This window comes from Galendromus occidentalis, unplaced genomic scaffold, assembly GCF_000255335.2.
Source record: "Galendromus occidentalis unplaced genomic scaffold, Mocc_1.1 scf7180000077477, whole genome shotgun sequence".
NCBI classification, from domain to species: domain Eukaryota; kingdom Metazoa; phylum Arthropoda; class Arachnida; order Mesostigmata; family Phytoseiidae; genus Galendromus; species Galendromus occidentalis.
This window is the reverse complement of record NW_003805465.1, coordinates 1,028,354-1,040,350: the sequence shown is the minus strand read 5'-3', so window position 1 is coordinate 1,040,350 and position 11,997 is coordinate 1,028,354. Positions and strand designations below refer to the sequence as shown.

At 51.8% G+C, this 11,997-nt stretch overlaps 3 protein-coding genes across 3 annotated transcripts; 2 read left to right on the top strand and 1 right to left on the bottom strand.

Annotated features, from left to right (window-relative positions):
- The first annotated feature begins 5,424 nt into the window (after positions 1-5,424).
- On the top strand, positions 5,425-6,428 carry LOC108863660 (uncharacterized). The gene is made up of 4 exons (XM_018640224.1): positions 5,425-5,532; positions 5,745-6,007; positions 6,142-6,292; positions 6,382-6,428. Exons 1-4 carry the CDS (start codon positions 5,442-5,444, stop codon positions 6,426-6,428), a joined length of 552 nt encoding a protein of 183 aa, XP_018495740.1. The 5' UTR covers positions 5,425-5,441.
- A 2,504-nt stretch (positions 6,429-8,932) lies between these two features.
- Positions 8,933-10,276, top strand: LOC100902892 (trypsin-1). The gene is made up of 3 exons (XM_018640261.1): positions 8,933-9,122; positions 9,261-9,673; positions 9,763-10,276. Exons 1-3 carry the CDS (start codon positions 8,988-8,990, stop codon positions 10,205-10,207), a joined length of 993 nt encoding a protein of 330 aa, XP_018495777.1. The 5' UTR covers positions 8,933-8,987; the 3' UTR covers positions 10,208-10,276.
- A 284-nt stretch (positions 10,277-10,560) lies between these two features.
- Positions 10,561-11,390, bottom strand: LOC100902743 (NADH dehydrogenase [ubiquinone] 1 alpha subcomplex assembly factor 3). Its single transcript, XM_029111964.1, has 3 exons — positions 11,134-11,390; positions 10,880-11,064; positions 10,561-10,787 (listed from the first exon to the last, which is right to left on the bottom strand). Exons 1-3 carry the CDS (start codon positions 11,277-11,279, stop codon positions 10,561-10,563), a joined length of 558 nt encoding a protein of 185 aa, XP_028967797.1. The 5' UTR covers positions 11,280-11,390.
- Between the last annotated feature and the right edge of the window lie 607 nt (positions 11,391-11,997).

Here is an 11,997-nt window from a genome sequence, read left to right as displayed (position 1 = left end):
GTCTGAGAGGGAACGCACCGACCTTGAAGATGACTCACGGCGAACCGAACGCTCGGCCCGTTGAGCTAAGAAAGCGACGGGTAGCGACCGACACCAGCATTCAAGATGGAAGAGAAGCTAGTGACATTCGGCAGTGGAACCAAGCAACATCTGATGGAGATACGGAACCGTCTACAGAAAACTCTGCCTCAAATCGATCGTTTCGCCGGAGATGTGAAATCGCAAGTTTCTTCAGCTATGGACGATGTTTTCAATGAATTGCGGTCGGCTCATACGGATTTACTGAGACTCCTGACAAAGTCTCCGGGAGAAGGTGTTTCCTTGGTTACGGATGACGAGACCCCTCAACTTGCTCCCGAATCCCCGGGGGGAAGGTTTCCGGCAACCGAAAACTCCGGAAATTCGACCGAGATTGAACCGGGAGAAGCGAGTTTGTTCAATGATACTATGCGTCGGATCTGCCTGCGGCTCGATTCCTTGTACCGGAGCGATGAGAATTCTCGCGTTGCGGATACGAACTGTGATCTAGACCTAGTCGCTCACCTAATCAACCAGGGGGCGAGCAAAGACGCTTTGAAAATCATCATCAAGCACAGTAACAACATCGATGACGTTCTGAAGTTGTCTGCGGACGCTCTCGACCGAGCTGGAGGTGTCAGATCGAAGTCTTCAGAAGAACTGAGACTCATAGATTATGCGGGTATGTGCGCCAAATACGCGGCAACACGAGATAAATCCATCACAAGCTTTGTCGATACCGTGATATATGAGGCTCTGCTCGATGGAGAAATTCTAGCGAGCGACTTTTCTAATAAGTACGAATCGTTGCATGAAGTTGAACTAGAGATTGACAATGATAGGAGCGTTGTGAGTGAAAACGCTAAGAGGTTCCTAAGTTTATTGACCAAAACCCTTATCCCGTTGACATCCGTTGTTCTCAAACTTTGCGCCCTCATCGGACTGACGGTGTTTTGCATCAACCCACTGACCGCCGGACTACTATGCGCTTCGGCATTCATGCTCGATACGTTGAATGAGTTCGTCAAGAGTAGAATGGTTTTGGATATGTTCGAAACCTTCATGTATGCAACAGCTAGCGGCGAGGGCTTGCACGCAGCTTTATCCAATAAATATGTGATTCTAATCAGTGAGGCACTGTTGCACGAAGCTGTCGCGGTGCCCATAACTCTATGCCACAGTGTATCCAAGGGAGGTTTATTCAAGAAATAAAATTAGATCTGCTTCCGATACTTCGCCTCCCGCCTCAGTCTCTAGCGTGTTCATAGATGCATACCTGGAGGGATCTACGTATAGGCGAATGTATCGATTTTCGTGCGGACGTAACTTATGTCAAAACGTCCGTGTCGTAAGGAATTCGACCACCATCTTCCGTATTCGGTTCAGGGTTTCCTCTCACATCTTGCAGACAAGTCCCCGTGCGAGAGAAGGGGTTCACTGTGAGAATTTATATCCCTGCGTTCAATCTGGAGACCTCCGACTGCTCGTCTCGGCACTCTTTAGGGCGGGGGAGCTCCGGAGAATGTTACACGTTTCCGGTGTCTATGATGCTTGGGCTCTGGGTCTGCGTCTTGGGCGTCCGAGTGCGATTCATCGAGTGAAGCGGTGTTAGAGTGTGCCAAGGACCCCGAATTTCCCGCAGAACCTCAAGTCTCTCCAATGACGGCGGTTCTACGCGGATCCCTATAGACGTCTCATTGAGTTGCGATCATTTTCGACTCGGAGAACCGGGGTTCTTCGCAAAGCCTAAGTGCTACCGGAATAGACGCAGGGGCATAATTTGCATCTGATCGCTCCATCCAGTTGCTAAATGGTTCTGATCCCCCTATTGCCTCATGATCATCGAGCCCCGTGATCGACCGAGATACTGACACCGTGGACAAAAGGATCGTTCTTTCCGACTCCGGTAAACTCGCTCGTAAGGGGGGGGGATTTCGGTGCTGCGCAAGATGGAGGAAAGGTCCGAGAAAGCTCGATTAAGCTTCTATCAACATCGTGCGGCAGCGTCTGTTGGTGCGGGGAGCGACCTGTAATTGAACGGCTCTCTCATGTTGGCTCTTATTTATGACTCCCACAGAGTAGAGTTTAGATCCTTGTAAGTACCGATAAAGAGGACGATTTGAATAATCTGCCTGCTACATTCCATGTCATCCATGGTTCCACGAGAGGAGCACCTGGCGAAGGATTCAGCTCTGTTACGCAAATCGGAAAGAGACCATGTATTGCGCATTCAAGCTGTCGCGCAGTCTACGCCATTGAGTCTCAAAATGCAGACCCCCACTGAGAACAAGCTGTGAGGATTCGCCAGCTGCAGAAAGCATTTGCGCGTCATTCTTCCAGGAGTTTAATGAGGTTGCGACTACGTTCCGGATGACTGGCAGTCCGATTCCGTGAACCGTTTGCGAAGGTATTCTTGTATACATATCTGCAAACATCTCGTGCCTCTTCATCCGAGCGTCGTTCCAGGGAGATATTCTCGAGAGCAAATAACGGCAGCGGCGTGTGTCAAAGCTTTGCTGACGCTCGATCAAGGAATCCAGCATGAGAGTCCCGATCCTCCTCGGTTGCTTCGCGTCTTGCTTCATAGCTGCAGCTTCGGAGGATGCAGTAGACAAATTACAGGTAGCCTTCGGTCCGGTATACTGCAGCGTGGAGTCGGTGAGTCGCTTACCATCGACGCACGTTTATCGGTCATCATCTTACATCAGTACTGTGACTAAGCCGTAAAATATTTAATGTAACCAGCTGAAATTCAAAGATGATCCGAACGTAGACGTGAGCATTCATTCGCGACGAGGCATGAAAGGGAAACATCGAAAATATCCGCCCACTCTCTGTGATAAACATCGACGAATTCCTGCAACAGCCTTCAAGCCTGGTCGATCCTCTGAAAGAAGTCATCAAGAATGCTTCGATGTATCCCCATATCTGACGAAATCAAGCTTCGCCCAATATCTGACGGAATCAAGGGGCCGCCAGATTAACGGACGGTGCGCTGTGAAGAGATGCGGGAACCTATTCGGGTGAGATGAAGAACGCGATCGAACGCTATCAGAAATTGTGAGCTCTCCGTATTCGCGTCCTTTCAAGCGAGCGATATCGTTCTCCAGCCCGAGGTCAGTCTACCATCTGAGGAGTCGACTCGAACTGAATAGCTGAATCCTCTCGCAGGATAAAAAAAACTTGATCGAAAAAAACTAAATTCTGTGAAGGCGGTCTCGGAGGAGCTGCAAGCAGCTCTCGTCGATACTCTGGACATCGCGTTCACCATCGCGGGCGTACTGAATGACGGCTTGAGTCAAAGCAAAACTATATCGAAGCTATTCATGCTCGGGATAGAAACGCTCAAAATCATGCTTTCCACACTCGCCAAACCTGTCGGCATCCTGCCTGAGATCGGTAGAGCCTCTCGGACATTCAATAGACTGCTGGTACCGGAAGCCAATAATTGGGCCGCAGCGGTCAATCCGGTCCTGAATCTGTTTGGCTTCAGATCGGAGGTATTGTCCGTTGAAGGACCGAGCTCTAGACTTCATCCGTTCTACGGAGAGGAGAGTCGTCAAACCGGTCGTTAACAGAGTGCCCTCTGGAAACGCCTCAGCTTGCGATGTCTAGGGTCTGGGGAAGCTTGTGTTCTGATCGGATGCTCAGCGAGATCGCTCCGGACCGGGCGGACCTCACGAAACTTCTCTGCGTCAGCAGGATCTTCCATTCAAGAATCTCCAGGTGCTCCTTCACTTCATCGATATCGGACTTTTGATTCAGGGAATTATTCCCGCGAGTGATCCGAGAAGTAGGCTTCTCGTGAGGAGAGGTTTCGGGCAAGCAGCGTCGGAAGACCCCCGGCTCCGTGTGTACAGAAGTTCATCAGGGGAGCACACAAGAGTGCTGAGGGTTTACATGAGTGTAGAAAACCACGCCGAATAAGTGGAATCCAGTCCGTGGTCTCTATCTCGGACCAATCGTCTGCGACGTTGACCGATGATCTGCTCTGGGCCGCCACGGAGCCTCGGGATGTCTCTCCCCCTAGATCGATCCGAGCTAGCATCGCGGCAAAGGTGCGCTCGCGACCGTTTTCGGTCACTCTGTCACAAAGGGGGGAACCGAAGCTAATTCGGTCGCATGAGTCGCAGCGTGGCTTTTCCTCTCAGCCTTGATCACGGATGCTCTGGCGTCGATCGCATCGATGACTCCAAAACTTCAGTCCCCGATTCCGGGAGAGCTGGTTGCCGCCACGGGAATTAAGACTTCATAATCACACTCTTCGCATCGCTAATTTATTCCATGTTGTCAGGCGGCCCTGTGATTTGCGCTGCAGCGTGGTCGCCCTTTCCTCGTTTCGCGATATGCCACCTGAGTCCAATAAAGACCTTTGAAAGCTTATTTTGACGTAGACTTGATCATCGTACTTAGTTTGGGGGAAATGGTTGAGGAATGGGCACTCGGTTCAATCATAGACCGTGTTCGCACTTCATCTTGCCTGCAAGCACTTTGATGTGGCTCACCAGGCTGCTGCTGACGATAGGCTCATCGAACAGCTTTGCTCCGCTGACCACTCTATCCTAACACTGCGTCAGGAAATTGCGTCAGGTACCGAGTCGCGAGCCGTCGCTGAGCAATGAAGCTGATGACATCGTTCGCTTCAATGCTCGATATTTATTAGCTGTGAGCTCTGACCCTTTCTGAGCGGCAGCCTTCGTGACTGTGAGACGGGTCGAGTACGAGCCGACCTCGACCTGAAAACGACGATCCCGACCGCACCCGTGGCTCGTCGTTAGCGCTCGAATGTTAGTTGTCGATTGATGGCCCTACTGCAAATACTCTCGGCTGAGGTAGATCTTCCCCCGGATTCCGTGGGATGTTCAGAGGCAGGCGGCGCCTCGGGAGGAAAACTCCCCTGCGCGCCGATGCTCAGTCCGGGACGAACGGTCTCCCACTGGAAATACATATGTACAGAGATCCTCGTCCGAAAAAAGTCCGTTTTCCGGACACCGTGAATGCCATCTGAAGCCTCGTCGTGCAGGTAGCGGATTGAAGCCGCACAATACGACCTGAGATCGCTATACCGGCTCCACTCCTCAACGAGAGGTCTTCTGAGATGCTCATCATCATCGAAATCGCTAGCCGCATGGAGGGAACAACAGACCGGTCTCTTTCCGGAGGCTCCATTCTTCCAACAAAGGAGCCTCGGAAAGACATCGAGACGGACAAATGAGGCTGATGGGAGAAGCTGGCGAGCGGTGGAACTCCAGGAACGCTCATTTCGGTTTCTTACGAGCTCAGCTGTGTCGGACCAACGAGCAAGAAGTCAGTGAGCGGGCAAACGAGCCACCATCGGCCGAACCAGAAAGACGGCTTTGCTCTTTAGTGTTTACGTTACACCGGCGGCGGAGCGCGGACCAGAGTTCATTCGAGTGTCGACCATGGCTGCGGCCAAGTGGATTCTAAGCGTGCTCCTCTTCCACTACATCGGGAATACGACCGGGGCCATAGTGAAGGAGGACGCTACTACTTGTGAGTGTCAATCAAGTGTCTGTCCTCCACAAAATATGCGTTTAAATTTATCGACAAATCGGTGCTGAGCTGTTCTCCCGCCTCTATCGTCCCAGTAAAGTGAATCACTTGCTCTCTCCTCGTCGTGAGCAGTCACATACATTCTCCTTCGCAACAATAGCCTGTTCATGTCGGCATGTGCTCTGAGGTTGATTAAATTGTTGTCCCGCCAGATTACCTGGAAGATTGCAAAACCCCGATCCTGATCAAGTTACACAAGGACCAGCCCAACAACATCGTGAAGTTGCGTCTTTTCGACACCTTTCCCACGCAGCCGTCCAAAGAATGCCGGACCGGAATCTACGCTTACGTCGATGAGTTTTATACGGCATGGCTCAATCGCAGTCTGAGTCAACATTTGAGTAATTACAAGGTGTTCGTGACTCTAGAGGATCTCAACTGGCCTTCGGACCGATGTGACCAAATATTTTGCCTGGTAAGTTTCCGCGGAGATAATCGAGGCTCAACTGAGTCGTCGTCTGAACGAAAATCATTCGGGTCATCCATCGTTGATTCCCCCAAAGACTCGTCTGCCACGGGATGACCTCCCCAAGGCACTCTATTTTCCAGGTGGAAGACGCGCAGCGGAACGGCTCTACAATGTGCAATGAGCTCGCAGATAATGTGTTCAGTTACAGATTCGATATGAACTATCGCAGGTTTCTGCCGTTGCACAAGGATTACCATCTCTACATGAGCGTGGCTGTCGCGTACTTGCCATGTGAGTTTCCCACTGACTTCAGGGAGTCCTGATGGGTTCGATCGCGGAATCCATCGTTCGATTATATTCAAACTCGCATGACCCAACAGATACACCAAATGCGCTGAACCGGCTTAAAATAAACAATGACGCATGAGGTGGGTCTTCGGTCCGTACCACACCTCAGAGGCAGATCGGCAAAATATTTATCTTAACGAGAAGAAACCTCAACGTAACTTTGCCTGGGCTCGACCCGATGCCGACGCAGCGGAAGACATACTCAGCTGCCCGGTCAGCTGCATCGATGATCCTCAGTTTCTCCGGGAGACAGATTCGCCCTGGGATATCAGCGAGTCGGAATATTCATTTTCTAGCCTCGTTTCTTGGTTTAAGACGAGATTTCCGCTTTCAGTCGATTCCGATGAAGGATGCCCGTCGAATCACTTTTTCCAATGCGCGTCTGACTCGCTCTGCATACCGTCCAGGTTTCGGTGCGACGATATAAATCACTGCGCGGACTCGAGCGATGAACTTTCTTGCGAACGGGCTCCAACCCCTCCTTTCGTGACAGGTGATAACTCTATTCGGTGGTGATTCTCTCCGAGAAATCGAATGACGTATTTCCTCCTACTCGATTTTTCTGGATCGAAACATGTCATTGATCTCGTTTACAGGCTCATCTCTAGAGGATCATGATTCGGAAGACTCGATTTCCGAAACGACTACGAGCTCGGAGGATTATTCGTCTGAAGAGGACACCGAGACTGACCCGATCTCAATGGTCAATCCGAGCGAGACAAGTACCGCTGGAACCTCATCGAATACTCAGCGCCCAACGGAATCGACGACTGTCCCAAAGACAGTGACTCAGAGAGTCCTCTTTTCGACCACAACCACCTCTGAATCGCCGAAGACGTCGACTGCGAAGGCGACAACCGTCAAAGCATCCACGGTGAAGTCCGTGATAGCACCTGCTAATGCGCCGGAAGGAGTGTCTGCTCCGAAGCCGACCGCGACCCCGAAAAAGACATCGACGCCGTCGAAATCGACAACGTCCACAGCACGTACAACAACTCCAACCGAGAATGCCGGAAGCTCGTCCGGAACGCCGCCTACGGAGGCATTCCCGGCAAGCGCGAGCCCGGATATGCCTGGTCCTTCGAGCTCAGAGTCGAGTCAAGCTGTCGTTCGATTTTCGTTCACCGAGAAACCGGCGATTCTGGTTATAGAGAGTAGTCGTGACGTACCGCCGACTTCCACGAGGGTGACCACGTCATCATCACCGACGTATCACCAGGTCCCCACGCACGAATCGACCAGAGCTCGTTTTTCGGAAATTGGAGAGGTCTCGACAAGTCCCTCGACTGGCCGACGAAAAGGGTCAAATGTCATCGAGGTGGGTTTGCTGGACGTCTCCGAGCGCATCGAGAGCACAGAACCGAGCAATGCCTTGGAGCCTCGCACGAGGATATCGCCCTCGAAGAAGAAAGGAATTCCGCATCCTTGGAAGGACCGACTGGATTCACAGAGCTCTTCGGCGAGAAATATCCACCCAACTCCGAACCGATGGAGTCTCGCGGCTACTTGTTTCATTCTAGTGTTCATCTATTTCTTCCTCTGATCTGGTGGAGGTTGTGATGCTCTCGGCGCGGCATGTCGGTCTCGTTGTAAATCTCGTGTATTTATGTCTCATTCAGCGCCAAATATCTCTAGGACGGATGTTGTGCTCTCGATATGTAATGACTTTCGATGATGACGACACAATAAACAGAGAGGGCACAATCGGTCCTTGAGCCATAAGGAAGGAATCCGTAGCGAAAGCCGCCTAGGGAGCGACCGGAGAGTGCGAGAGGCGCCTGTTTTCCTCTATCTTCCTTCTGGGACCTAAAGAGTTCGTCCACTGTTTACGTTTAGATCATGGCGGGTAGCAGTGGCTCGCTGACGCACCCGCGGGAGTCTCTTTGTTGACCTCTCCGCTTGAATACATCGTTTCCCTCATCAAGAGGGAAGTCCAGTGTTTGAAACTGAACAGCCGACGCGGAAGTTACGATCACGAGAACAATTTCTAGGATTCGCGTTGAAATATGCGACACAGAGCTCGGGAGGCACGAAATCCAGGAAATGCCCGCAGTCTCCTCCCTCGTGGAACTTTCCGTGACCTGAGAAATATCTTGGAAAATAGTGTTGCTGGAGAGGTCCATCCGCCTAGATCCGAGGCTCGAAAATCTTCCGAGGAAAAACGGGGCCTGGGCGGTTGGTTGGTGCTTCAGCGAGGAAGCTGGTGATTTCCCGCGGTGATTCCCCGCGACGACCTGCTGCGAAACTCGCAGCAAATCGTGCCCTCGCCCGTGACCAACCCCCGGATTTCGAATCAAATCTGTGCGGGTCAGTCGGATGACCATCCTGGCGTGTTCCGGCAAAAGCTGCAGCTATGATTCTAACGCTGAGGGATGAGCGAAACTTTCTTTCCCGTTTCCGATCCGTGGTGGAACGCAGATTCTGATCGAAGTTTCTCAGAGCTAGGTCCTCGACTTGGATAAGGTCGCATCTCGAGCGACCCGCATGCCCGTGTCCGAGCCCGAATTAGCTATGTTGACAGTCAATATGAACCCTCATTTGAATTCACCCGAGCCATAATGGAAAAATTACTTTCGATTCGTCTTTAAGACGATATTCTCAGACGGAAATCACTCGGAACAGCGCTCGTCGCTCCGAGATGAGAGTTTTCGTGGCCATAGCCGCGCTTTTCGTGCATGATGCGACCTGCGTAATTCAATGTGGTCGTTCCAACAACCGCTCCGGAAAAATTGTAGGAGGAGAGAAAGCTCGCGAAGGCGACTTTCCATGGCAGGCAAGTGCGACGGCGGAGTCCTCTCCGCTCTATTCTCTGCCGTTTTCTCTGAACAAAACGAGTGCTCTTGGCTCCGTGCTCTTCGAAATGATTGATGGGGCCGCCTGGGCGTTGATTGCGATGTCGATCTGATTCAAGGTCCAACTGAGAAGACATGGGACACAGATTTGTGGAGGGTCCATCCTCAGTGAGAATTTCGCGGTCACTGCTGCGCACTGCGTCCAGAATAATCCGAGCATCTATTCTGTGGGTTACGGCTCGCTGAGAAAATACGAGAAAGCCGAGGCTGTGCCCGTGAAAAGTATTCACATCCATCCCGGCTGGAAACCTAATCAGGGCCTATCGAATGATATCGCCATTCTCAAGTTCGGAGAGCCCATCACTCTGGACAACCGTAAAGCTGCTCCGATCTGTTTGCCACCGAAGGCATACAGCCCGTCTGGAAATCTCAAAGTCTCCGGATGGGGAAGGACTCGAGAGGGAGGGAGAACTTCGCCGGAGCTCCGATACGTCGTCGTGCCGATAATCGAAGATAGCCAGTGCTCCACCAGGTAATTCCATCCCTCTTAGAGGCTTCGAGAAAATGTGAAGAGAAGGGTAGGCTTTTCCCCCCATGTCATGTCTCCCCATAAAATTACAGGTATGGCCCGGTCTTCAACAACGCGTCCATGTTCTGCGCGATGTATCCGGCCGGTGGACGGGATTCCTGTCAAGGAGACTCTGGAGGGCCAGCGGTGGTCAATCATGACGGCGTTCATTATCTTTCTGGGGTGGTCTCATGGGGCGAAGGTTGCGCCCGCTATGGCGCCCCCGGAGTGTACACCCGCGTGAACGAGTTCACTCCTTGGGTCGAGGAGGTCGTCGCGGAGAACGGAGCTCCATCAGACCTGGAACAGATTCGGTCAACACTGAATGAAGAAACTTTGGAGAAGATCAAGTCGTCCAAAGTCAAGGAGCCTTATCTCACAACTACGACTCTCGTCGGCCTGATTCCGGACATCCAGAGCCAATTGCCCTCAAACCCGATTCCCTTCCCGGATTCGATCCTCGGTGTCGCTGCTCAGGTCAGCAACGCTGTGGGCTGAAGACTGATCCCTGTCAGGAATGGCTCCGAACTTTGCAATAAACTGATCATGGCCGAGAGCCCAGACCTATGCCACGATCCTCGTTCCTGGATGATCCGCGTCGGAGCACGTACTTTAGCACCATGGTCGGGAGCTGTCAGGGGCAGAGAAAGACGCCTATTCGCGCCCCTGCTCCCTCACAGGATCTGATCGGGGTAGCGTGATTCTTTTACCGTGACTGAAACGTTGTGCCACAGGATATCCGGGATATTTTCCCGGAATAAAATCCGAGACTGGATATTCGAACCTCAACTTTCATTTGAATAGTTCCACAAATCCTAGCACCGAAACTACAATGCCTCAACAATCGCTCATCAGTCCGTTAAGAATTTCTTTCTCTTGGCCTCGAGCCTAGCGTAGTCTTCTGTGTCTTTCCGCACGCTCGATAGCGGTAAGAACGCGCCTCCCGCCAGTCGTCCATCGCCATTCAGATAGTTGAAAGTTGCTATGGCATCTCCGGTAGACACGAACTCCATGCCGATTCTATTCTTAATGAAAAACTTCCGAACTTCGGGTGATATCATCGCAGCCCCTCGATTGCCTGGAAGTTCATTAGAGACAGTAAGATCGGATGTAATTTTATGAGTACAAGACGTATCGAACTAAATTTCGGACACTCGGGGCTGTCGGAACTCATCCTCGTCTCACCGTATCCTATGACGACCACATCGAGCTTGGGTTCTAGTTTGGAGAATAAAATTAACGACTCCGGAGTGATGTCTTGCACACCAGCGACGTTCCAATGGAGCACTGAGCGTGGAAACAGGATTATGGGCCCCAAGACGAAACCATCGTTGGTCAGTCGGAAGCCGTAGTCTCTGGAAGAATGATCGGGTTGGAGCAATGAGCAAACATATTCGATGTGATCAGCTCTCGTGGTGACTTACGTGTAGCTCGCAACCAGCAGTACTTCACGGTTATCTCTCTGCAGAAAAGACACTGTTGTCTTCGGATCGGCGTCGTAGGCGGCGCTGAACTGTCTACTGTTTTTGACGATACCATTTATTGAGCTCGTGAGGACTCTTCTCAACATCGTGGAACGATTCTAGAGCCTGACGTATGGTGAACTCGAAAAACTAATTTTCGTAAGTTAGAGAGTTCACGACTCGCGAGCCTGGAGATCGCGGATGAAGTTTTTTGTTTTCGTATTGGAGCAGACGACGGAAACGTAGATGTCAAGTGCGCGCGCACTGAATCTGATCGAGCCTCGCGGAAAATCACCGGTAGTCGGTGGACGGGGAGTCGAGTCTTGAATATTGAGCTTGTCGAGAGCGAGATGTGTGGAAGCGATGCCGTCGGATTATCTTGGTTTTTTCCTGCATCGAAATACTGTTCGTAAGAGATTCTCGGGGCGAGCCGCAGGAGTCGAGATTTCTCGCGAAATTCTGACCGGATCTCACGGCGCGGCGCATCGGAAAGCTCGTTGAGCTCGTGCTCGATCATTTCGACATTGTGAATGTGAGTCGGGGCGCCGCGGCGAGGAGTGAGCGATCGGCCGAGCTCGGAACGACCTATGTATAAAGATACGGGAAGACAAACTGGGGGTCCCGTAGCTTCGACTCCACGACCGAATATGACGGAAGGAGACGGGCAACCATCAGAGTATCCTCCGCAAGACGTTCCCCATCGTGCGTCAGTACCGAGGTTCTCAACCAGTCATAACTTGAGCGGTCCTGGAGACGCGAGGCTTCGAGATCGCCAGCTCAATCATGCAGGTACTCGGCCTTGATCCTCCTGGGTGCATTTGCTCT

Coding starts and splice junctions, on each gene's coding strand:
- LOC108863660 (XM_018640224.1), top strand. CDS start 5,442: ATGGCTGCGGCCAAGTGGATTCTAAGCGTGCTCCTCTTCCACTACATC. Junction 6,008..6,141: donor GTGACCAAATATTTTGCCTG/GTAAGTTTCCGC, acceptor TCTATTTTCCAG/GTGGAAGACGCGCAGCGGAA. Junction 6,293..6,381: donor GGCTGTCGCGTACTTGCCAT/GTGAGTTTCCCA, acceptor ATGACCCAACAG/ATACACCAAATGCGCTGAAC.
- LOC100902892 (XM_018640261.1), top strand. CDS start 8,988: ATGAGAGTTTTCGTGGCCATAGCCGCGCTTTTCGTGCATGATGCGACC. Junction 9,123..9,260: donor AAGGCGACTTTCCATGGCAG/GCAAGTGCGACG, acceptor ATCTGATTCAAG/GTCCAACTGAGAAGACATGG. Junction 9,674..9,762: donor GATAGCCAGTGCTCCACCAG/GTAATTCCATCC, acceptor ATAAAATTACAG/GTATGGCCCGGTCTTCAACA.
- LOC100902743 (XM_029111964.1), bottom strand. CDS start 11,279: ATGTTGAGAAGAGTCCTCACGAGCTCAATAAATGGTATCGTCAAAAAC. Junction 11,065..11,133: donor CTGCTGGTTGCGAGCTACAC/GTAAGTCACCAC, acceptor TCATTCTTCCAG/AGACTACGGCTTCCGACTGA. Junction 10,788..10,879: donor ATACGGTGAGACGAGGATGA/GTTCCGACAGCC, acceptor ATGAACTTCCAG/GCAATCGAGGGGCTGCGATG.